This window comes from Manis javanica, chromosome 8 (genome assembly GCF_040802235.1).
Source record: "Manis javanica isolate MJ-LG chromosome 8, MJ_LKY, whole genome shotgun sequence".
NCBI classification, from domain to species: Eukaryota; Metazoa; Chordata; class Mammalia; order Pholidota; family Manidae; genus Manis; species Manis javanica.
In genome coordinates this window covers 98,703,554-98,727,606 of record NC_133163.1, presented here as the reverse complement: position 1 = coordinate 98,727,606, position 24,053 = coordinate 98,703,554, and the positions used below count along the sequence as shown (strand labels likewise).

Below are 24,053 nucleotides of genomic sequence, written 5' to 3'. Positions count from 1 at the left end.
AGTCAAATGTTTTTATGTCAGTTTTAGAGTTATGCTTTGAGAATGCTATCTGTAGAAAACAATCTCACAGCTCTCTTTTTACTCATCTGTTTCATGAGAGCTGAGTATTGTATATCTTTTCATCATTGGAATTAGATGGCTGTGTACTAATTAGTTACTCCCCCAGAGGTTTCTATCACATTATTAGAGCTTTTAAGGGCTTGTAGGCCACCTGTTGCTGCTATTCTCACCACCTGGGCAAAGAGCAGATGGCTTCTCAGGTTCCCTGGGGAATGTCTGATTACTGGTAGAACAGGATTCTGAGACTCAGGTCCACCCTGTGATAACACAATACTGTGATTGTGCCATTATTATGACTTGCTATGTTTCCATAAAGAAGTTTTTAAATTCTGTTGTAAGGTATGTGTATTTAAATCTGAGAGCTTTATAGAGAAAAAGCGTTTTCATGTAACATAAAAAAAGCCTTTTCATGTAATTTTAATATAAAACCTAATATTATGTATTCCCCTTCGCCCAAGTGAAATGATGAACATAATTCATGTGGAATGTAAGACATTTATTAAACGGAGGATTTAGGACCTTCTTTTGACTTCTACAGTCAAAATCACTTGTTCCAAGGCAGCTTTCGTTTGGCGTGCTGTGTTTCAGTCGGTGTGATATTGATGCTGACCTTCTGTCTCAGTTGCAGCAGCTGCTCACAGACCTTCCTCACGATATGCTGGACGATGACCTGTCCTCGCCCGAGCTCCACTCTTTGGACTGCAGTGAGGATGGCACTGACGGAGAGTAAGGATCTGAAATCACTTTCATTTGTGTATTACAGTTCTTTCAGCCTCTTTCCTTTCATTCTCCGCAGGTAAAAACAATGTATGTGGTTAGAAAATTGTAGTCTTAAGTCTTAAGCTTTTAGGTAAAGTTTGGTGGGAAAAAATGTTAAGATATTTGTGATATTTGTGTCCAACTAAATGATAGGCTGTAAATCTAAAGTATTGATTTTTCTCAAGACCACATTGTTCTGAGCAATCGGAGGTGAAGTGGAATGAGCATCAAGTGCTGCCTAAATCTCAAACTGTAAATGTAAGTATCTGATGTGATAATGATTTTAATGAGGGTGGGAATAGATCTTAGTGCTTTTGTTTTACTCTTGTTATCTAATAGGACTATCGTAAGATTCGGGACATATATGTTGGAGAGAAAAGTGGCAATGATTGGGAAGACAATCAAAGTAAAAATGAAGACCAGCATCCTGGGTGCCATCCTGAAGAAGGCGGAGATGAAGGTGGAAGTGGTTATAGTCCTCCAAGCAAATATGAACAGACAGATTTATATCACCTTCCTGAAAACTTTAGGCCATACAGCAATGGTCAGAAGCAGGACTTTAATAGCCAACCAACCAATGTAATTAAATTTTCAGATCCTCACAGGAATCATTTTCAGGTATTGTAAGAACTTGTCTTTCAAGTATTTGTGTATGTGTGTACACAGTTTTGCTTGTATTTCTGTAAAATTTATTTACATGCAATAGTATAATTTAAGAGCAGAAATTTCTGACAGTGCTTTTATTCAGGCTCATGTTAAATTAGTGCTGCTGTTTTCTGTTCACTCATGAAATCATGATCTTAAATCAGAGTTTTAAAATAGAGGCTTCATGGAAACATAAATTAAACATTTAAAGTTACATCTGTTGAAGAATAACTACCCTCATTTACTGCTGCTTCTGGCTTCTACCATTTCACTGTGCTTCAGTGAGAAGCTATGTTCAGTTATCTTGATACAGTTTTAAATGGTAAATCTATGTTGATGACACCAGTTAGTTGCTTTGATTCTCTAGCTCACCACCCTTATAACAAATTCTAAGTTAAGCACTTTAAAACTGATACCTGTTTTGGGATGATATAGCAGTAGACAGGATGAATGGTAAAGAAAAGAATACCTTTTTTTTTAAACCCTGGGAATGTTTAATGAAACAAAATCTTAGAATACACTTAGCTGTTTTTTAGATTTTCTCAGTGACAATGAATGCCTTATTTTGCCAACAGCTATTCTGTGTAACCCAATGATGGGACAATTTTTTTGGTTCTTTTAAGGTGATCATTTTCTCTCACTTATAGCTCTATAGAATGTTATTCATTCCACGGAAGTCATTAAATATTTGTTACATATGAGGCCTTGTATTGCATGTTCTTATTATTAATGTACATTTTTATGTTTCTAAGATATTAGAGTCATCTAAATCATTCTTAAATACTTATATACTATCTTATTGGAATTCTTGAATGTTACTGTGGAATTACGTGCTCGAAAGAAGAATTATGATGCATGCACTTGTATATTGCAAACTTTCAATTACCAGTATTAAACAACAATAAGTGTTGGTTTTCAAGCAGATGTATATAATTGTATCACAGTAAAGTTCTATAACAAATTAAGATGTCTAATCCAGGTAATTTTTCAAGAACAGACCAAATTCTAATTGTCAATTTCATTTATCATCTTATAATAGCAATTTGGTACATCACAAGGTCCCAGTTGTCAAGCTTTGGAACCATATAAAGTGACATATAAACCTTACCAGTCTTCAGCCCAGAATAATGTCTTACCAGCCCAGGAGGTAGCAGGAAGTGACACTTTTGAAGGCCTGCAACAACAATTTTTAGGAGCTAATGAAAGTATGTATCAAGTTTGGATTTTTTTCTTACTAACATAACTGGAGAATTTTGAACATTTAGACCATGTTCAAAAATTACTACTTTTTTTAAGTATGATGATGAAATTGTGTTTTGTTTTGTTTTTTAAAGAACCCTTATTTTTAGAGTTAAATCCTGAAGTATTTATGATTAAAGTGTTATGAAGTCTGGTACTTAATTTCAAATAATATGTTGTTAGGGGGTAGTTTTGGGTAAATTACAGATAAAACAGCCTGTCCATGAGTTCATAATTGTTGAATCTGGGTGATAGTTCAAGGGATTCACTGTGCTCTTCTCTCTACCTTCTTATGTATTTGAAATTTTCCATAATAAAAAATTAAATTTTTCTCAACTGTTTATTTCAGTCATTCTAGTTGGTTAAGACTTTTTACTGGCTTCATGTTTTTCTTACTGAAGTCTAATTTGGAAATGGAGTTTTCCTTTCAATGGTAGATTTTTCATTACATAGAAATGTAATTTAGTATAGCAGCCATTTGCACTTTAATGTTTTCTTTTGATTTTTAGAGTTTTAGTGTAATAATTAGGCAATTCTGATGTAAATTACTTTACATTCAGAATTTGAACGAGCCTTTTATTTCAGGTGTAGTCGTGTGGCACATGCCAAAAAAATTCCTTTTGTATAGTATATATATAAAGTATAAGAATGAGAAAAGGGCTACTGGAGATTTTGAGGAGATGAAACATCCAAAACTAAAAACTAAAACTTGTATTCTGATTAACCTGAATTAGAGTTTGCATATGTCCACTTCCATTCTCTTGTCATACTCTATGATATTTGAGATAACTTCTAATTGTTGTGCATGTTTATGAGCCAGTGTGATTCTAGAGTTTGACAGCAAATTTTTTGTTTTACATTTAAGAAGAGGGGAAAGTTGTATTGGATATTCTGGGTTTCCAGGTCTATACCAAAGAGCAAACTGAACTCTGTGCACCAACCTTGTAGGGCTGCTCCCATCACAGGATAGCTACAGGATAATTACAGGAGGAGGCCAGGACTCACTTTCCTCAGAAGGAGTCAGCAGCAAATATGGAGTGGACCCTCTTTGTTCAGGAGTGTTTGTAGAATGAAGAGATGAGGAAGTGGACAGTGTGTGTGGCATAACTGGTTTTAGGTTGAGTAAATAAGTAGCACAACAGTGGCCTGAGATCCTGGTGTTTACTGTTTCAGTTATGCTGTGTTCAGTTATGTTTATATCTCCTGGTCTTTCTGTATATATAACCTTTCATCATTTTTGTAACAATCTGCATTTTATCAAATTGATTTATTTTTTGTTTAAGTTATACATTTGTCTAAATTTGACATTTGGGAGTTAATTAAATAACTTAACAGCAGTGCCAAATTTAGTGATTATAGTTTCTTAGCAACAGGAGTTTAAAAAAATGAGTTTGAATAGAACTGTGGCTTGTAGACTGTTTAGGTGTTTGACTTGTAACAAGCTTTTCAGTCTTCAGTTATTTTTTCTTTTTTTGGTTTTAACAATATCTCTGTTTAAAAAGAATGCTAATTTGTTAGCAAGTGGAAATATTGCTCTAGTAGAAAATGAAGAATATTGGTTATTATGTAGTTGAAACATTATTGTTCTATGAGTCATTTTATTCTTTTTTTTCCCCAGTTATTCTTAAGTAGTCCCTAAAATGACTTCTGTAAGAAGACATCAAAATTCTTTTTTAATTGTCTACCTCAAGAAACAAGAACAATCCCAAATAAACAGTCTAAAATTACAATTAAAGTAACTAGAAAAAGAACAAATGAAACACAAAGTAAGTAGAAGGAGGGACATAATTAAAAATCAGAGCAGAAATAAAGAAAATAAAGAAAATAAAAGAATAGAAAAAAAAAATCAATGAAACCAAGAGCTGGTTCTTTGAGAAAATAAACAAAATAGATAAAACCCTAGCCAGACTATTAAGAAAAAAGGAGAGTGTACACAAATAAATAGAATCAGAAATGAAGAAGGAATAGTCACAACACAGAACAGAAATACAAAGAATTATTAGATAATACTATGAAAAATTATATTCTGATGAATTGGACAACCTATAAGAAATGGACAACTTCCTAGAAAAATAGAACCTTCCAAGACTGACCAGGAAGAAACAAAATCTGAACAGAACAATTACTAGTAATGAAATTGAATTGGAAAACAAAAAAATCCCAACAAACAGTCCAGGAATAGATGTGTTCACAGCTGAATTCTACCAAACATTTAAAAAAGATCTAATACCCATCTTTCTTAAAGTACTACAAAAAGTAGAAGGGGAGGGAATACTTTTCAAACTCATTCTGAGACCAGCATCACTGTAATACCAAAACCAGACAAAGATACCACCGAAAAAGAAAATTATAGACCAACATCCCTGGTGATCATAGATGCAAAAATCCTCAACAAAATATTAGCAGACTGAATTAAAAAATACGTCAAAAGGATTATCCATCACAACCAAGTGCAATTTATTCTAGGTATGTAAGAATTGTACAATATCAATAAATTAATCAATATCATACACCAGATTAATGAAAAGAAGGATAAAAACCTCATGATCATCTCAATAGATGCTGAAAAAGCATTTAAAAAAATTAAACATCCATTCATGATAAAAACTCTTAACAAAATCGGTATAGAGGACAAGTACTTTAACATAATAAAGGCCATATATGACAAACCCACAGCTAACATCATACTTAACAGTGAAAAGCTAAAAGCTGTTGTTCTAAGATAAGGAACAAAACAAGGAAGCCCACTCTCCCCACTTATATTCAACATAGTACTGGAGGGCCTAGCCATAGCAATTAGACCACACAAAGAAATAAAAGGCATCCAGATTTGTAAGGAATAAGTTAAATGATCACTGTTTGCAGATGACATATTTTACATTAACAAACCTAAAGAATCCACCCCCAAACTATTAGAACTAATAACTGAATTCAGCAAAGTTGCAGGATACAAAATCAATACACAAAAATCTGTTGCATTCCTATATACTAACGATGAACTAGCAGAAAGAGAAATCAGGAAAACAATTCCACTCACAATTGCATCAAAAAGAATAAAATACCTAAGAATAAGCCTAACCAAGGAGGTGAAAGACTTATACCCTGGAAACTACAAGACACTTATGAGAGAAATTAAAGAAGACACCAATAAATGGAAATACATCCATCCCGTGCTCATGGATAGGAAGGTCACTATTGTCAAAATGGCCATCCTGCCTAAAGCAATCTACAGATTCAGTGCAACCCCTATCAAAATACCAACAACATTCTTCAACAAACTAGAACAAATAGTTCTAAAATTCATAGGAATCACAGAAGACCCCGAATAGCCAAAGGAATCCTAAGAAGGAAGAATAAAGCTGGGGGCATTATGCTCCCCAACTTCAAGCTCTACTACAAAGCCACCGTAATCAAGATAATTTGGTACTGGCACAAGAACAGACCCATAGATCAATGGAACAGAATAGAAAGCCTAGATATAAACCCAAGCATATATGGTCAATTAATATACAATAAGGAGCCATGGATATACAATGGGGAAATGTCAGCCTTTTCAATAACTGATGTTGGCAAAACTGGACAGTTACATGTAAGAGAATGAAACTGGATTATTGTCTAACTACACAAAAGTAAACTCGACATGAATAAAAGACCTGAATGTAAGTCATTAAACCATAAAACTCTTAGAAGAAAATGCAGACAAAAATCTCTTGAATATAAACATCAGCAACTTTTTCCTGAACACATCTTGGGCAAGGGAAACAAAATTAAAAATGAACAAATGGGACTACATCAAACTAGAAAGCTTCTGTACAGCAAAGGACACCATTAGTAGAACAAAAAGGCATCCTACAGTATGGGAGAATATATTTATAAATGACATATCTGATAAGGGGTTAACATCCAAAATATATAAAGAACTCGCAAGTCTCAACACCCAAAGAGCAAATAACCAGATCAAAAAATGGGTGGAGAATCTGAACAGACATTTCTCCAAAGAAGACATGAAAAGATGCTCCACATTGCTAATTATCAGAGATAATGCAAATTAAAACCACAATGAGGTATCACCTCACACCAGTTAGGATGGCCACCACCCAAAAGACAAGGAACAACAAATGCTGGTGAGGATATGGAGAAAAGGGAACCTCCTACACTGCTGGTGGGAATGTAAATTAGTTCAACCATTGTGGAAAGCAATATGGAGGTTTCTCAAAAAACTAAAAATAGAAATATCATTTGACCCAGGAATTCCACTCCTTGGAGTTTACCTAAAGAAAACAAGATCCCAGATTCAAAAATAAGTATGCACCCCTATGTTTATTGCAGCGCTATTTACAGTAGTCAAGATATGGAAGCACCTAAGTGTCCATCAGTAGATGAATGAATAAAGAAGATGTGGTACATATACACAATGGAATATTATTCAGCCATAAGAAGAAAACAAATCCTACCATGTACAACAACATGGATGGAGCCAGAGGGTATTATGCTCAGTGAAATAAGCCAGGCAGAGAGAGACAAGTACCAAATGATTTCCCTCATTTGCAGAGTATAACAAAAGTAAAACTGAAGGAACAAAACAGCAGCAGATTCCCAGACTCCCAGAAGGGACTAGAGGCAAAGGGTTAGGGAGGGTGGGTGGGGGAGGGAGGGAGAAGGGGATTAAAGGGCATTATGATTAACACACAATATAGGGGAGTCATGGGGAAGGCAGTGTAGCACAGAGAAGACAAGTAGTGACTCTATAGCATCTTGGTATGCTGATGAATAGTGACTGCAATGGAGTGTGGGGGGTGACTTGATAATATGGGTGAATGTTGTAAACACAGTGTTGCTCATGTGAAACCTTCATAAGATTGTATATCAATGACACCTTAATAAGTAAATAAATAATTTTTAAAAATATTTGAAAATGAAATTAAAAAATACATCAAAGGGATCATCCATCATGACCAAGGAGGTTTTATTCCAGGATGTAAGGATGGTACAATATTATAAATCAATATCATACACCACATTAATGAAAAGGATAAAAACCACAAGATCATTTCAATAGATGCTAAAAAAGCTTTTGAAAAATTCAACATCCATTCTTGATAACTCTCAACAAAATGGGTATAGAGGGTGTGTACCTCAACATAATAAAGCCCATATACAACATACTCACAGCTAACATCATAGTCAATCAAGAAAAGCTGAAAGCTTTTCCTCTAAGATTAAGAACAAGACAAAGATGTTACTCAACATACTACTAGAGGTCTTAGACATGGCAATCAGACATAACAGAGATAAATGGCATCCAGATTGGTAAAGAAGAAGTTAAACTGTTGCTATTTGCAGATGACATACATAGAAAATCCTAGGGACTCCAAAAATTTTAGAACTGATAAGTGGATTTAGTAAAGTTACAGGATAAAAAATTAATATGCAGAAATCTGTTACATTCCTATATACTAACAACAAACTAGCTCAGATAGAAATCAGGAAAACAATTCATTTACAAGTACATCAAAAAGAATAAAATACCTAGGAATAAACCTAACCAGGAAATGAAAGACCTGTGCTCTGAAAACTATGACACTCATGAGAGAAATTAAGACATAAATAAATGGAAACCTATTTTTTACTCATGGATAGGAAAAATTAATATTATCAAAGTGACCATTCTGCCTAAACCAATTTACAAATTCAATGCAATCCCTATCAAAATGCCGACAGCATTTTTCAGTGAACTAGAACAAATAGTTCTAAACTTCATATGCAACCACAAAAGACCCTGAATAGCCAAAACAATCCTGGGAGAGAAGAACAAAGCTGGGGGTATTACACTCCCTGATTTCAAGCTATACTACAAAACTACAGTAATCAAAACAGTATGGTACTGGCACAAGAACAAAACCATGGGTTAATGGAACAGAATAGAGATCCCAGATATAAACCCATGTATGTGTGATGGGCCAATTAATATGTGATAAGGAGGCATTGAATATACAATGGGGAAAAGACAGCTTCTTCAACAACTGGTGTTTGGATAATTGGACAATTACATGCAAGAGAATGAAACTGTCTAACCCCATACACAAAAGTAAACTCGAAATGGATCAAAGTCGTGAATGTTAGACATGAAACCATAAAACTCTTAGAAGAAAACATAGGCAAAATCTCTTGAACATAAGTATGAGCCAGTTTTTTCCTGGATACATCTCAGGCAAGGGAAACAAAAAATGAACAAGTGGGACTACATCAAACTAAAAAGTTTCTAGAGTTATCTAGAGAGATCTAGAGATTCTAGAAGTATCTAGAAGATCTATAGAGTATTATGCTCAGTGAAATAAGCCAGGCAGAGAAAGACAAATACCATCTGATTTCACTTATTTATGGAATATAAAAACAAAGCAAAGCAGAAGAAACAAAACAGCAGTAGACTCATAGATACTGAGAAGTGACTGGTGGTTACTGTGGGGAATGGGTTTGGGTGGGCGGGTGGGGAGGATGAAGGGGATAAAGGGGCATAAAAATTCTCAATCATACTGTAAGTTTGTCATGGGGACAGTAGTACAGCATGGGGAATCTAGTCAGTGATTCTGTAGCAACTTTCTATGTTGACAGTAACTGCACTAGAGGGGGGTGAGGATTTTAATAGTGTGGATAACTGTTCGAGCACTGTATTGTATATTTGAAACCAATATAAGATTGTAAATCAATGATACTTCAATAAAAAAATTAAAAAAGAAACAAAAAATAAATTTTTTTTATTAATTATTAATTTATTAATTCAGCATAAATATGAATAGAATCCCCATTCCTCAAAATGAAATATTTTGAGAAGTATGTCTAAAAATTTTCTTTTAAAATGGTTTTATAGAAGCGTACTTTTTTTTCAGTTTTATTACTGTATAGAACTGTAATCCATTGTAATTGGTATTTACTTATTTTTAATTAGCCAAAATGGTGGTCATTCAGTCTTATATTCTAAACCAATAACCTGGCAGTGACCACAGTAAGAAACATTTACATTTGATGCCATCTATAATATTTGTCTGTATAACTGAAACAAGTTTCACAAAATTATACTTATTCATACCCCATGATGGAGTGTGATATATTCTATTATATTCTATCTTGGTTTTTTTTTAATGCTAGTCACAAGTCATTGAATTGATTTTATGATACTGTAATGACTTGTATCCATAGTTTGAGAAACACTGTCCTAAATGACCACATATTTTGGTATGCTTTTATCTAATAAATTACCTTTAATTCCAAAGCAGATTCTGCTGAAAATATGCAGATTATTCAACTTCAGGTTCTTAACAAAGCAAAAGAGAGACAACTAGATAATTTAGTTGAAAAGTTAAAAGAAAGTGAACGTCAAATCAGATATCTGAATCACCAGCTTCTGATGACCAAAGGTAAGATAACTGTTGAGTTCTGTCGTTTATGAGGTACACTACAAGATTCCTTGTTTCCAGTAACCTGATTTTAAATATGAAGCTTAGAGAACTGATACACTTGGTAGAGGTGTCATTGTGAGTCAGTCAGAGCAAAACAAAAAACCTAGGACTCTTGACCCTTGGCTTTGATTCCTTCTCTCCAAAATTAGTTTGAGGTCCTCATTTTCTCCCTTCTTTTTCTTTTTATTAGGCTGTTAGAGTCAATGAACACTATTCAACTGTACTGATAATCTTCTGTCCTAAAATGTTGATTCCTTCTGTAGTTTACCTTGGATGATGTATTCAGTTCCCAGAGAGTCTGCGCTTAGTTTGCAGTACCTCTTCTGAATCTACAAATTAGTATAATGTTTAATCCAAGTAAGATTTAGTGGTCCTTAACTCCTTTAGTTGTGCCAGGGAGACAATGGAGCTGTGTCTGGGAGAAGCACATGGAGTAAATGGATTCAAATTATAATTGCTTACTCTTCATGCTTTCTGTATTTGGTCAGTGTTGAGCTTTCATTTGTAGAATGATTTTTTGACTGAACTTCAGCTCATTTCAAAGTTAATTGGTAGTGAAAAGGTCTCTTCTGTAATGCTCATAAAATTTATTTTGAGAGAACTTGTAAGCTGTTACAGTGAAGTATGTGGGAAAAATTTAAGATTAGGTGAATTTAAATGTTTGTTGCAAGTATGTATAAAAAGTAATTAGTCCTCAGATTCCTTCTTTGATTAGCAGGGGTTTGTCACCTCTCTATCTCTTCTCAAGTAAACAGATCCTGAAATCATTGTTAGGAAATCTATTTGGTCCCCAAAGGGATATGATAAGATTTTTGAATGAAGTGGTTCTGGTTCACTAAAAATTTTTTGGTCTCATTCAAGCATTCATTTTGGAAACTTTTCTAGTTTTCTCTAAATCAACTGAAGTTCATAATTTGAATTGAATTGAATGCAACAACATTTATTTGTGACATAGATATGATATATGATGGAAATTATGACAATTGGGCTTCTTCTATAATAACATTATTTATCTAAACATTTTTAATGTTAGATGAAAAGGATGGTTTGACCCTCAGCCTCCGGGAATCACAGAAACTCTTCCAGAATGGAAAAGAGAGAGAGATGCAGCTTGAAGCACAAATAAAAGTACTAGAGACCCAAATACAAGCATTAAAAGTCAATGAAGAACAGGTAAATATTTTATCTTGATTATTTATAGTAAAATTATTTTTTAGAGTGCAAAGTTCTGTTACTTAACTTGTAATATAGTAGGATCAACTTTAGAAGAACCTTGACGTTTATACCTTCTTCAACCATAAGCTGCCTTTCTTTCCTTTAACCTTGGAGAAATGGTGCATCTATCCACCTAGCAGAAATCTAGAGGAGGCCTCAGTTCCTCTGTTTCTCTTCACCCAGTCAGCTACTATGTTCTGTTGAGTCTCCTCATTTCTGTCCAGATGCCCCTAATCAGGATTTTACCATCTATTACAAAAGTCTGTTAACTAGTCTCCAGTCTTTTACCCCTTCTCCAAGTTCTCTGTGCTGGTCATCTGCATAACCTTTCTAAAATATAGTTCTGATTATGTCTTTTCCTTGCGTTAACACCTTTCAGTCACGCTGTTTTATTTGTGGGATGAAGTATGGCATCCAGGTGACCATCTGATCCTTGCCTATCTTTTCTCTTACTCTCCTCAAACTCAATAGCTTGCTGTTTTTATATAACTGTATGTGCTGTCTCCTCTCTGGAATTCCCTTTCTATGACACGTTGCTATTTGATTAGCAAGCAGCTGCTCACAGACTTTCTCTTCCGAAGTCTCCCCTGCTTTCCTCCCCAAGCCAGATGATTACAGCTGTTGTAGGAGATATTGGACATCTTGACAAGCAAGAATAGGCTGCCCTCATCTTTATTGCCTCACCACATTAGCCCAGTGCCTGGCATATAATAGGTACTCAGTGTATGTTGTGTGAATGTTGTTCAACATTGACCTAACCTATCTATAACCTGTATATTTTTTTCTTATTTATTTCTTCTTTCCTGGCTTTGATACTACCATGACTATAGCTTTATGGTGTGTTTTGAAATTTGGTAAACAAGGGCTGCCCGTAATATTCTTAAAAAATTTTGCAGTGCTTTTTCATATTTTCTCTTCTAGATCTCATAATCAACTTCTCATATTTTGTAAAAAGTCTTGTTGGAAGTTTGATTAGTGAGACACTGTATGTTTACCATATTATAAATGAGTTAACTACATCCTGGAGACATCAAATTTTCTTGCCTAAGGTTTCAAAGCAGTTATTGGCAAAGCATCAGAACCTAAATTTCCTGATCCCAATAGACTTGCCTGTAAAGTGGTAGCACGTTTTTTGATTAATGAGATAGACATTTGATTGTTAGAAATAGTTATTGGTAGCCATGCCTGGTGGTAGATGATTCATGAGAGTAATACATCGTTTTGGAGCAGGGGATGAGGGTAGTTAAAAGAGAAAGTGGTTATAAACTAGCTTGCTTTTATATGAGAATTGAGGCTGTTTCTGGGGATGGTTTAATGGAAGAATTTGGACAATGTTGTCTCATGTCTGACTGCTTCTTGTCCTTCAGGTCTCAGGTAAAAAAAAAGTCACCTTTTTAGAGAGGAATTCCCATCTCCTTTTTATCTAAAGTAGCCCAGAACTCCGTATTCCCACTCCCCTTCATCCTGCCATATTCTGTTACTCTATTTGAAAACTGTCTGAAATGATCTCATTTGTTTACTTTGTTATTGTCTGTCTTTTCCTGCCAGAAAGTATTAAGAGTTTGGACCTTGCCTGTACTGTCATTATCTGCTTAAGTGCTTAGAACCCTGCCTGGCACAAAATATCCACATTATTTACTGAGCCAATGAATAAATGTCTTAAACAATTAAAGCAGTATTGAATAAACAGGCAGTCTCTGGATCAGAATGAAGAATAAGCCTCATCTGAAATTTTAACTTTTGTGTGTAATGTAGATTATGAACATTTTTAACTTTTTGAAAACTGATAAAGTTACTAGATTAAAAAGTTCCATTGCTTTTATGTAGTAAAGGTTATAACTTTGTAATCTTTTTATAAGTGAGAAATTACATTTATACAAAAATAAAGTAGCACAAATAAAATAATAAAATAAAAACAACAGAACCACCAAGTGTGTTAGTTTCCTATTGCTGCTGTAACAGATTACCAGAAATTTAGTGCTTGTAACAACACAGATTTATTGCCTGAAAGTTTTGGAGGTCAGAAGTCCGACATAGGTGGGCTAACATCAAGGCATCAGCAAGGCTGTGTTGCTTTTTGGAGGCTCCTGGGGTGAATCAATTTTATTGCCTTTCCAACTTTTAGAGGCCACCTGCATTCCTTGGCGTAAGGCCCATTTCCATCTTCAGAGCCAGAAGTCATTGGTTCTGACTTTTCTGCTCAGTTTCCCCCATTCAAAAACACTTGGGGATACTTTAGGCCCACCCAGATAATCCAGGATAATCTCTTTTTCTTTACGGTTACCTTATTAGCAACTTCAATTGGTCTGTAACCTGAATTTTCCCTTGCCATGTAAAATAACATATTCACAGGTTTCAGGGATTAGGACATGGACATCTTTTGGGAGCCATTATTTAGTGTACTATACCACTTTTTCAACAACTGTACAGTTACAGCTTTTAATACTTTGTTTTTAGTAAGCAAGCATTGACAGATTTCATCAGTCTTTCAAGAAACAGTTATCATTTTTCTATGACCTAACAATTGGATTGCCTCCCGCTTGGCTCACAGAGGAGAGCAATGCAAACAGCAGTGGGACCAGTGTAGTAGCAGCAGATTCCTTACCTGGTGCACACACTGCCATCATGCTGTGCAAAATCTTCTTTCCCTCTCCTCAGGTAACTACACTGCTTCTCTGTGATTAATGTTTCCAGTAACCATCGCCCTGGTGTGTACCAGCTGGGGAAGTGTTAAGGAACTGGGGGAGATCCTTTCTGCTCTAGTCTCCTTAAAGCATGATTGATTTTTTAAATTAAATATCATAAAGAGAGAACAGAGTTGAAATACAGTAAACATGGACACCCTGTGTGTTTTTACTAGATGATTAAGAAGTCCAGAACAACTGAGATGGCTCTGGAAAGTCTGAAGCAGCAGCTGCTGGACCTTCATCATTCTGAATCATTTCAACGTGCCAGAGAGCAACATGAGAGCATTGTTCTGGGCCTCACAAAGAAGTATGAAGAGCAAGTGTTGTCCTTACAAAAGAAATTGGATGCTACAGTCACTGCACTTAAGGAACAGGTTGGGATGATTTCAAATGAGCAACTGTTATAAACGAGTAAAGCTGGTTATTTTTTCAGCTGCTATTTTGTGTTTCATCTGTAGAAATTTTGGATGTATGTGTATGTGTTCTATTGTAAGTAAAGTTTAAAAGCCGAAGATTTTTAACCTCAGAGTAACCATGAAGGCATAGTATTGGAAATCCTTCTTCTTGTAGGATTGCTTAGTACTTTCTCAATTCTCACATTACTGGTCCTTTACCTGTAGCGTATTTACACATATTGTTCGCATTGTCTTAGAATAGATCCAGAACACTAATGAGCGTTCTGGGAGCTGGCCTGAACTTGAGAGGTTGTCCTGGGAGCCTAACCAGTAGAAAGCCTTTCTGAGTTCTCCCAGCATTTGGTAATTAACCTGTCAATAAAGATTGTCTGGAAGCGGTTCTTGGGAGAAGAGTTAATTTTGAGAACAGTGTAATAAAGAAAATAGGGAAGGAAGTCTGATCTAAAATCATCAAGATTTCACACTTGAGCGTATTTCAGTTTTTATTATTTTTTCGCCCCAAAGGGAATAAAATGTTGGAAGCTGGGGGTGAGCCATGTGGGGGATTTGCTTGTGCTCCAAAACCCCAGGTAATCACTTGAGTGAGAAAAATTTCAGAGCACATTTTTCTTAATGAAATTTCAGAATTCATTTAACCCAAGGGAACAGAAGACAAATAAGATGTTGAGGGAATGGAAAATCCTACCACACTTAAATTCGTCCTGATTCAGGTTGTTATTTATACACCAGCTAAATGTTTCCATGACTTAGGTACAGCTGTGTCAGATTGCATTATTGGCAATGATGTACACTGTTTTATTTTATATATGTATGTATATGTATATATATATATAATATATACTTGTGTAAGTTTTATTAGGTTTTTTTCCTCAATGTTTTAATTTTTTTTAATAAAGAAAACATTTTGTGAATTTGGTGTGGAGGATATGTAGGGGTGGGGAAAGACAAAGGCTAGCCACATTGAAAAGTTTGTTTTCTGTAATACTTAAACAAATGGGATTTGAGATATAGTTTTATTAATCTTGGCTGTGTTTATGTAGTAGCATTAAAGTTAGCTGGTGAACGGTCTTCCTTGGTGACGAGGGGAGTAGAGTCTGGAGGCTTTTCCATGCTGGGTTGATTAAGGTCTTTTTCCCTGTTATGATTCGCAATGGATTTTTTTTTAAACAGCTTTTTTATTTTTGTACAGAAAACACAGAGCTGATGTTTTTTTTTAAACAGAGCTAACTGCTGTCTGTATATCATTGCATAACTGCTTTGCAAAGCGGTGATTCCAAAGTGCTCACACTTTTTTCTTTCTGGGAAATGTTTCTTGTGCCATCCCTTTTATCCATTTGGTATAAACTGGCTCAGCAGCATTTTTAATAAAAGGTCAGTCCATATTATCTAAGTCCCAGTGAGATTCTTGACTGGAGAGGTTCTGTAAAGATCAACCAGGAGCTAAAGAGATGCCTGCCTGTAATAGGAAAAATGAATGAATGTGTTCTACAAAGAGGGGATGGATTGAGATTTTCTTAAAGTAGCTGGTAACCATACATACATGCTGCATTTTGCTCCTTGCCCTCTTTTTCTTTATAAAAGTTACTGAAGAAATGTAAACTATTTCCCTTTTAATAAACCTTTTCTCACTATACTCCATTCAGCAGATTATAAAGAAAAGTGAAACAACTCTTGGAAAATAGTAGCAAGGTACAAATAACTGGATGATTTTTGCCAGATGAATAAGTTTGCCAAACTTATGTGTATACTACATACACACAGCCAAGATTAATAAATAATCTAGGATCTGAGGGGCTCTAATGTAGTCGTACACAACTGAACCTAATATTATGTACATAGTGTATACACAGTGTATAGTGTATACACAGTGTTAGCAGAGTAGCTATTCAGACATAGTAAGTTTTGCTGGTTACAGAGTTTGTTAATCTGGCATCTCCTAAGGCAGTACATGACTAGGCTCCAGGCAGTTGATGAATCCCCTGGTATTGCGATGTAATTTTCTTTGGGGGTCAGTATATGCAGTTTTTTTACAGAAGACCCATGAGCTTTTCTTAGATTTTCCAACTTCATGCCTCCCCTTGCAAGGGTTGAAAATCACTGCTTTATAAAAAACTTGTTACTGATGAGAAAGGACTACAATTGTAAGCTAATCAGATTATTCCACAGCTAAACATCAGGATGTAAATAGACTAAATGTATAATTATATTTTGAAGGATAAAGTTCAACACAGGGACTACCTAATACTATGTAATGGAAGGAGTAGCAATCCATGATATAGTTGGTGGGTTGTTTTATTTTTAATGTCTCTGTAACTAGTGTATTTTCAGAAATGCATGGCTTGTAATATTATACTGTGAATTTAGTGTTTCCTTAAGCAATCAGCTTTCCTGGGTAGAAAGGATTGAATACTCAACATACAACAGTTATTTTTATTTGGGTTGAGTTCCTCTTGTGTTTTTAGAGAGGCAAAAACAATGAGAAGGAATGAGCTGCTCTGTAGCTCCGTGTTCCTTCGGTAACAGAACTAAGCCAGCCATCTCCTGGACACTCCCCCAGACTGTCCTTCACCTCTCCCATTCATGGACGTGTTAAATCTCTGGTTATCTCTCCAAATTGCTATCTCCTCCTGTTTGTAGAAGTAACAAGTGAAGGTCTCTGATTATCTCCTTGATGGTATAAAACCTTTCTTCATTCTGGTCTTCTTGAAATCTTCAGCTTTTGGTGAAGTCATCAATTTGATTTCTATATTATGACCTTTACTTGGGTCGTTTTCTAACTTTCCTTTAATGTTATATTTAACGGCTCTATGTTAAACACTTTGTATTGGCTAAGAAACTCCTATAGACATCTGTGTGTGTGGCCTAATCCTAATTTTTCTGTGCACTAGAAATCTGTTCAATTCTGTCTGCTTCCATGGATTCAGCTATTCTCTCTTTATTACCACATTGTCTTGTTCAGTCCTAAAAGATTCTGCCTTTATGAGTCTTGAATTGAATGTTCTTACTCAAGCTAATCATGGAAAAGATGGACCCATTCATTTTGTTTTGTTTGTTTCTGGGTGCTTAAACTGCAGTTTTATGCGTATAATGTGATTCCCTGAACTTGTCAACAGGAAACAACATGATTTAATTGGTAGAGTCAAATTATCGCCACAGTCTGCCTTTTTTTTTTTCGTCAGTGTTTTTCATATTTACCTTTTCTTGAACTTTTTTTTTTGTCTGTTCTCAGTCTCCTATTAACAGCTGTTGTGATCTCCCCAGTACATAAATGTTAGTTGTCTCCCTACGTTCTTGCACACACATTCACACTATCATTAATATCACCCTATTCATTGTGTCTGTTATGTTACTTTGGCACTTTAGAACCATGCTTTTCGAGCTGGCGTTGGGATCAGCAGCGGTGTGCCAAGAGGTTTGTGGTGTTGAATAAACATAGACCAGTTTCCAGAAACTTCATTTTGCTTAAAAATTTGGTAGAGAAAACTTGCAACAAGCATGACTACATTATGAAATAGAATACAAATTTCACATGAATTTTTAAGCTAAAATAGGGGAGACTTCACCATCCCTTTCCTCTGGTTAATGGTATTGTTAGTATCTTTAGGGAGGTGCACCTTATGTTAGTATCCTTAAGACATTATTGGCCTTTAGGTTATTCTATGGATCGAGCCCCAGATGTCCACTCTGCTTCAAAGCCCTTTCCTGATATTCCTCTTACTACTTATTTTTCTCAGGTCTTTTTTAGGCAACTTCAACCAATTACCTTAATTTACTCCTCTTCCTCTCGTGCTCTGCAATTCGCCTAGAGTTTAGCCTGTGTAGCCTTTTTTGAATGACAGGTTATGCTTTCTTCCATCTGGGCTTGGGACTCCCATGGCTCATTACTCTCCAAAACAATTTTTTTTTGAAGAAATTTGAATGTATTGTATATGTGCTCTGTATTTCCTATGTATCCCCATATAACTACATGCACGCGTGCATGCGTGCACAGACACACTTATCCTGGATTTTCTCTGTCATTCATTTCTCCAGGTTTTTTTTTTTTTGGTAGCACTCCATATAAGGCACTACATGGGCACCTTCCAGGAGACTCAAGAGAAATAAGATGTGTAAAAGGTAAAAAGGAAAACAAATGAGAAGCAGATCAAGTATAAAGAAGTTCAGAAGAGGGAGAGATTATTTTTGGCTACTCAAAATAGTATGAGCTTTTGCCTGTTCAGAATGAAGTGACTTTCCACATGTATCTGTATCCTTGCTGTCTTGGGATACAAATAACATGGTTCAAGGTGTTCTGCCTAAATATGTATACATGCACTTATACTGACAGTATAAAATGCAAATAGGAATATATTTCTTTTGATTTAAATGAAGACTAATTTTAGAATAACAGTGTCTTATGATTGTAGAGCAGGAGGAGACTTTAGAAATCATTGAATTCAACATTTATTAGGAGAGTTAGAAAAGAAAAAATTCAGAGGTTAATGGCTTGCCCAAGATCATGTGGATTTATTCTCCTGACTCTCAGCCCTGTGTACTTAACCTTATACAAGAGGTGAGGCTACCATGTGATGATTTTATATTTGACTTATGTATTGTAATTGTTAGTTTAATACTTAATAAATGAGTGTGAAAATGACTTCTTGAACACTTTTTCTATTTAGGAAGACATTTGCTGTCATTTGAGAGATCAGGTTAAACAACTGGAAAGGAATCAAGAAGCAACCAAATTAGAAAAGACTGAGATCATTAACAGATTGACAAGAAGTCTAGAGGAGAGTCAAAATCAGTGTGCCAACCTGTTGCACTCAGGTGGGTGTATGGTGGAATATTGTCTCCCCAAAAGGCTAGTATAATTGCAGAGATAACAGTAGGATCCATGAATCATCAAAATCCAGGAAAGGCAGAAAAGATCATCAGTGACAAATTTTTTTAACTTTTTTTTAGTATACATGTATAAAGGTGTTGTGCATTTGCATTAGATAATTTGGGAAACAGACAAGTATAAAGTAGAAAATAAAAATAACCACTAATCCTGTTACACAAATTGCTAACAGTTGAATGTATTTCCTTCAAGTGAAATGGATGCACACACCTAGACAATTCTCTGCTTCTGTACGTAGTGCATTTCTGAAAACATACCAAAGCTGAATGTTCAAAAATTGAACACTAAAATATATATTACAAGGTAGATTTTATTCATGAAGGCTAAAAATGATTATGTAATCCCATTATATTTTGCTTTTAATACTCTATCTTTGATCACAAATTTCTATTGTTTTGTATAGCTTCTTCAATGTTTTTTTCCTTTCACAGTGGAATAGCCACTTGCCGGGTCAGTTGAAGCCAGTGAGTTAACATTTTGTCATGCTTAAGATTTCTAGAATGTCCTTCATAGTATTAAGTTGGAGACATATGCTTTCTATCATTAGTTTCAGCAGTACTTTTATTTCTTACTAATTTTTATATTACATATTAGAGTAAAAGGCAATAAAATAATAAAATGTTTATACAAATACTACCAAGTGCACACAACTGCCCTATTTGTTGGTGTGTATCTCACTCTGAAAATCCGTCAGTGGTTCTTTATTGATATATGAGAGTCACACTTTGGCATATAAAGTCAATTCAGACTGTTGGTATGATATGTATAAGAGAAGGCTATTCAAAAGTTGAAAGTACTAAAGGCAAAGACTATCTAAATATGTGTGTGTGTGCGCTTTGCAGGGTGGGGTGTGCAAAATTTGCATCATACTCTGTTAAGGTTCCCCCTTCCTGCTGATTTTCTGTCCTTTTGTTTCACATGGCATTATTTACTCAGCCTTTTTCCTTGCCATTAAAGGCTTTGAAAATACTATTTTGTTTAGTTGCATAAAATGCCATCATTACTTTGCTTAACCATTTCCCAGATGCTCATTTTCTTGTGGATAAACCCAATAAAGTCCCTTTTAAATGGGAACCTTCCCTAGTACATTTAAAAGATTAGGTTCCTAAAGTTTTAGAAGCATAATCCCAGTATGTTTTTTTCACATGTGTGTGGGGGGGGTGGTAGAAATAAAAGCATTTAGAAAGAAGCTAAAGGCAGCATGCTGTGTTCTTATTAGAGGGTAGAAATGGATTCCAAAGAATTTTTGCTTTGGCTTGCTGTGAGGTAGAATGTTATGCTCTTATTAAAGGACCTGTGGGGTGTTAAGGTCTGTTAATGTGGCTGATCTTATTCATAGCAGGCCACAGTAGCCCACGTTTTCAACTTCCCAAGGGCATGGGGGAGCCATACTAAATCTTGGCAATGTCTGGACGGGACCTATGCCTTGTGGGTCTCACTGGCTATATACCTTTGTGTTCCAAAAAGATAATGAAAAAGGTAATAAAGCAGAACTCCACCTTCTGTAACTTCAGCAGATTCAGGTTTTCTGTACCTCCTAAGTACTTTGTCCCTTTACATTTGCAGTATTCTTTGATGTTCCCCTCCTCCCCCCCAGGCTCAGTACAGGAGGTGGCTCAGCTACGGCTCCAGCTGCAGCAGGCACAGAAGGCGCACGCGATGAGTGAAAGCATGAACCAGGCTTTGCAAGTGAGTCCTGCCACTTGGAAGAGACTTTATGGGTGACTGAGTTGGGCAGGGCTTCTGTCACCTTTCTGAATCACAGATTTCTCTCTGGAAGAGGTGGTGGTTGGGCCATTTCCAAACCAGTCCATGAGAGGTGATCAGTCTCCCCGCACACTTGGGTTGTTGAGCCCAGGTCTGTCTGACTCTAGAGCCAGGGCTGTGCCCCCCGCCGCCAGCCTGCCTGCCTCCTCCTCTCGTCTATGGGTGCCCCCAGAGGTGGGGACGTCTACAGGTGTGGGAAACCTACAGTCTGCTGCAGTTCTCTCACATCCTCCTCCTCCTGTGCTACTTAACGTTTCCCACTGGAGGAAGAGTTCCTGAATGACCTCCCCTGGGAAGAGGCCTTTCGCTGTTTTACCACTGGCAAACTAAAGTACAAGTTCTTGGCAAACCATTCTACTCCAGAAAGCCAAAACGTGCTGCCATCAGCTCCCCAGCTCAAGGGACACTTTTCCTGGAGGACAAAAATGTAAGCTAGGGAGGTGTGACGGAAACTTCGTACATTTGCTTTCTCATTCGTTTATTCATTTGTTCATTCAGTTTACTTGAAAACCTGATATGTGCTGGCCTTTATAAAGTTACTTTTAATGTATGCTAAAATGTATTTGAGGAAGCGTTTCTACCTTCTTTTGACCATTAAAATGAATTTTGAAGTTTAGATAGAATGATTCCTTCATACAGGAAAATAATGAAAATAATGTAAATTTTGTGTTTTAGGAAGAATTAACAGAACTAAAAGATGAAATTTCTCTCTATGAATCTGCTGCAAAATTGGGAATACTTCCAAGTGACTCAGAAGGAGAATTAAATATAGAACTCACTGAATCATATGTGGATTTGGGTATTAAAAAAATCAACAGGAAAAACTCCAAAGTAAAGAGGTATGAAGAAAATAGTTTATTGTAGAAGAACCTACATTAATAATACTGATCATGCATGTAAACAAGTAGCACAGGCATGAAATGAGCCGACTAGGGGTTCTTGAATGTGGACAGTATGCTTAAGTATTTTCTAATGACATGTAAATGTCTGAAATCAAAGTGCACAGAAATGGCAAGTGTGTTGAAAGTAGGTTCCCATTATTTATCAATGGTGTATGAGAAAATAAGCACTACTTTTCCCTAGGAACCTTACTGTGACCTTACCTTTAAAATACTACTGCTTAACGCAGATAGTTTGGCAATCTCATGGCAGGGGACCTTCCGTGGGCTGCTTGAGGGGGTGCTGGTGGTGGTAGAAGAGGGAGCACATTCAGGCATCATTAAACACTTAGAAGATGAACAAAGGGGAGGATGAACATTTGTGAGGCACTTGTTATTTGTGTGGTGCTACGCAAGGCTCTGGGAGTAAAGTATGAGATGAGAAAGAAACTGTCCCTTTTCATAGGAAGTTTACATTTTGCCTAGTTGGGGAGAGGGAGACATACTTGTAACCAACTAAGTGCTTTATGCTGTGTTGTGCCTGATGGACAAAGGAGCATTTACCCATTCCTTCTATTGGTCTGGGGTAAGGAGGAAGGATGAGGTATTTGGAAGAGACTGCATTCAGGTTTAAGGAAGGCTTTTCTTGAATGCATTTGGCTCACACTACCGCCATCCAGTTTATAGTTAAAGACTGTTCTACCTTCATTATTGTTTAGTGAGAGCGTTTGCTACCTGTTGTGTTTCAGGTATCACACAATTAAATACAAATATATAAATCTCCTAAAAGATTTGCTCTACAATAGGTTTTAAAAGGTAGTTTATTACTGTGATTTCATTTTCAGAGCAGTAAGATAAGATTCAGGAAACTGAAATGTGAAGCGACAGGGTGATACTGTAAAACAAGATGTTAATTTAGTTTAGCTAGACTCCGTTTATCTGGACTATCATCTTGACAGATCACAGCTGTACTCCAGAAGGAAGCAAAGAAGTAAATAGTAGAACTAGATTATGGGATGTATTTAATAGAGGACACTTTCAAGCTTTTATCCCAGGGTCACATTCACTTAGATTTGTTTGTACCCCATGAGTTACCTAATTTCCTGACTGACCACAGAGTGGTTGGGGGAGACTGTTAGGAGAGGTTCTACCAGTGCTTTAGCCAGGCAGCCCGGTCTTAGCAAGGGAACATTATAGGAACACAAGTAGATGGAGCTGAGATCCAAACAGGATGGCCACAGTCATGATCCTGAGCTGTTGAAGAAAGCCTTAGTTTGGCTGGTTAATTAAAGCAAAAAAGGATGTGTGCATTATATTTTTTACCCAGATTTACATAAAATTTCAAAGTTAAAATGGAGTCATCTGGAAAATTTACTTCTGTGAATGCCTCATTTAATTAATAATCCTGTTAATGCCAGCTTAATTGTAAGGGACTAGTGGAAAGAACAAGTTCTTTAGATCCATATTTTCTTTTGAATCATAGTTTTGCCATTTATCATTAGTGTTATGACCTTGGGCAAGTTTTTCATTTCTGAATGTTTTCTTATCAGGCTTTTTCTGTTAAGTAGATTATAGCTTATCCCTTGTGGGTTAAAGTGAGGATTAAAATAATGAACATAAAGGGCCTCATGTAATAATATGTTCTTGTACATACTAGGTACTTCATCACTCATAGCTATTAGTATTTAATAAATGATTGCTTAAAATATATCACTAATGTATTTTTTGTATTAATCCACTTTTAGTTCAACATATACTTTATACACAGTTCTTGATCCTCATCTCAACTTGGGGGGAATGTTGAATCCATATTATCATTTTAGATTTGGGAAAACCAGAGCTCAAAGAGCTGAATTCTTTTGCTCAATAAGACAGACCATTAACACTAGAACCAGTACTTGAACCCAAAACTTTGCTGTCATGTAAATCTGTTGGTTCGCATTTACATGACAGTCATCCTGTTCCCCTTAGACTTCATTCTTCTTTATGTCTTTTATTTTAGAGGATTAAAGATTTAGTTCATGCCAAAAAAGATTTGTCGCCATCTT

At 35.8% G+C, this 24,053-nt stretch overlaps 1 protein-coding gene across 4 annotated transcripts in view; it reads left to right on the top strand.

Annotated features, from left to right (window-relative positions):
• Positions 1–24,053, top strand: part of CEP152 (centrosomal protein 152) — an 85,510-nt gene that overhangs the window by 13,728 nt on the left and 47,729 nt on the right. For 3 of the 4 annotated variants that reach the window (XM_073211776.1, XM_073211774.1, XM_073211775.1), the window contains 10 exons: positions 683–786; positions 1,005–1,077; positions 1,159–1,437; positions 2,504–2,669; positions 9,975–10,118; positions 11,194–11,333; positions 14,236–14,436; positions 19,140–19,287; positions 20,958–21,049; positions 21,803–21,966. In XM_073211776.1, coding sequence (XP_073067877.1) covers positions 683–786; positions 1,005–1,077; positions 1,159–1,437; positions 2,504–2,669; positions 9,975–10,118; positions 11,194–11,333; positions 14,236–14,436; positions 19,140–19,287; positions 20,958–21,049; positions 21,803–21,966 — 1,511 coding nt within the window. Of the gene's footprint in view, positions 1–682; positions 787–1,004; positions 1,078–1,158; positions 1,438–2,503; positions 2,670–9,974; positions 10,119–11,193; positions 11,334–13,426; positions 14,034–14,235; positions 14,437–19,139; positions 19,288–20,957; positions 21,050–21,802; positions 21,967–24,053 lie in introns of those variants that run through there. The other variant, XM_073211777.1, reaches the window with a different exon arrangement.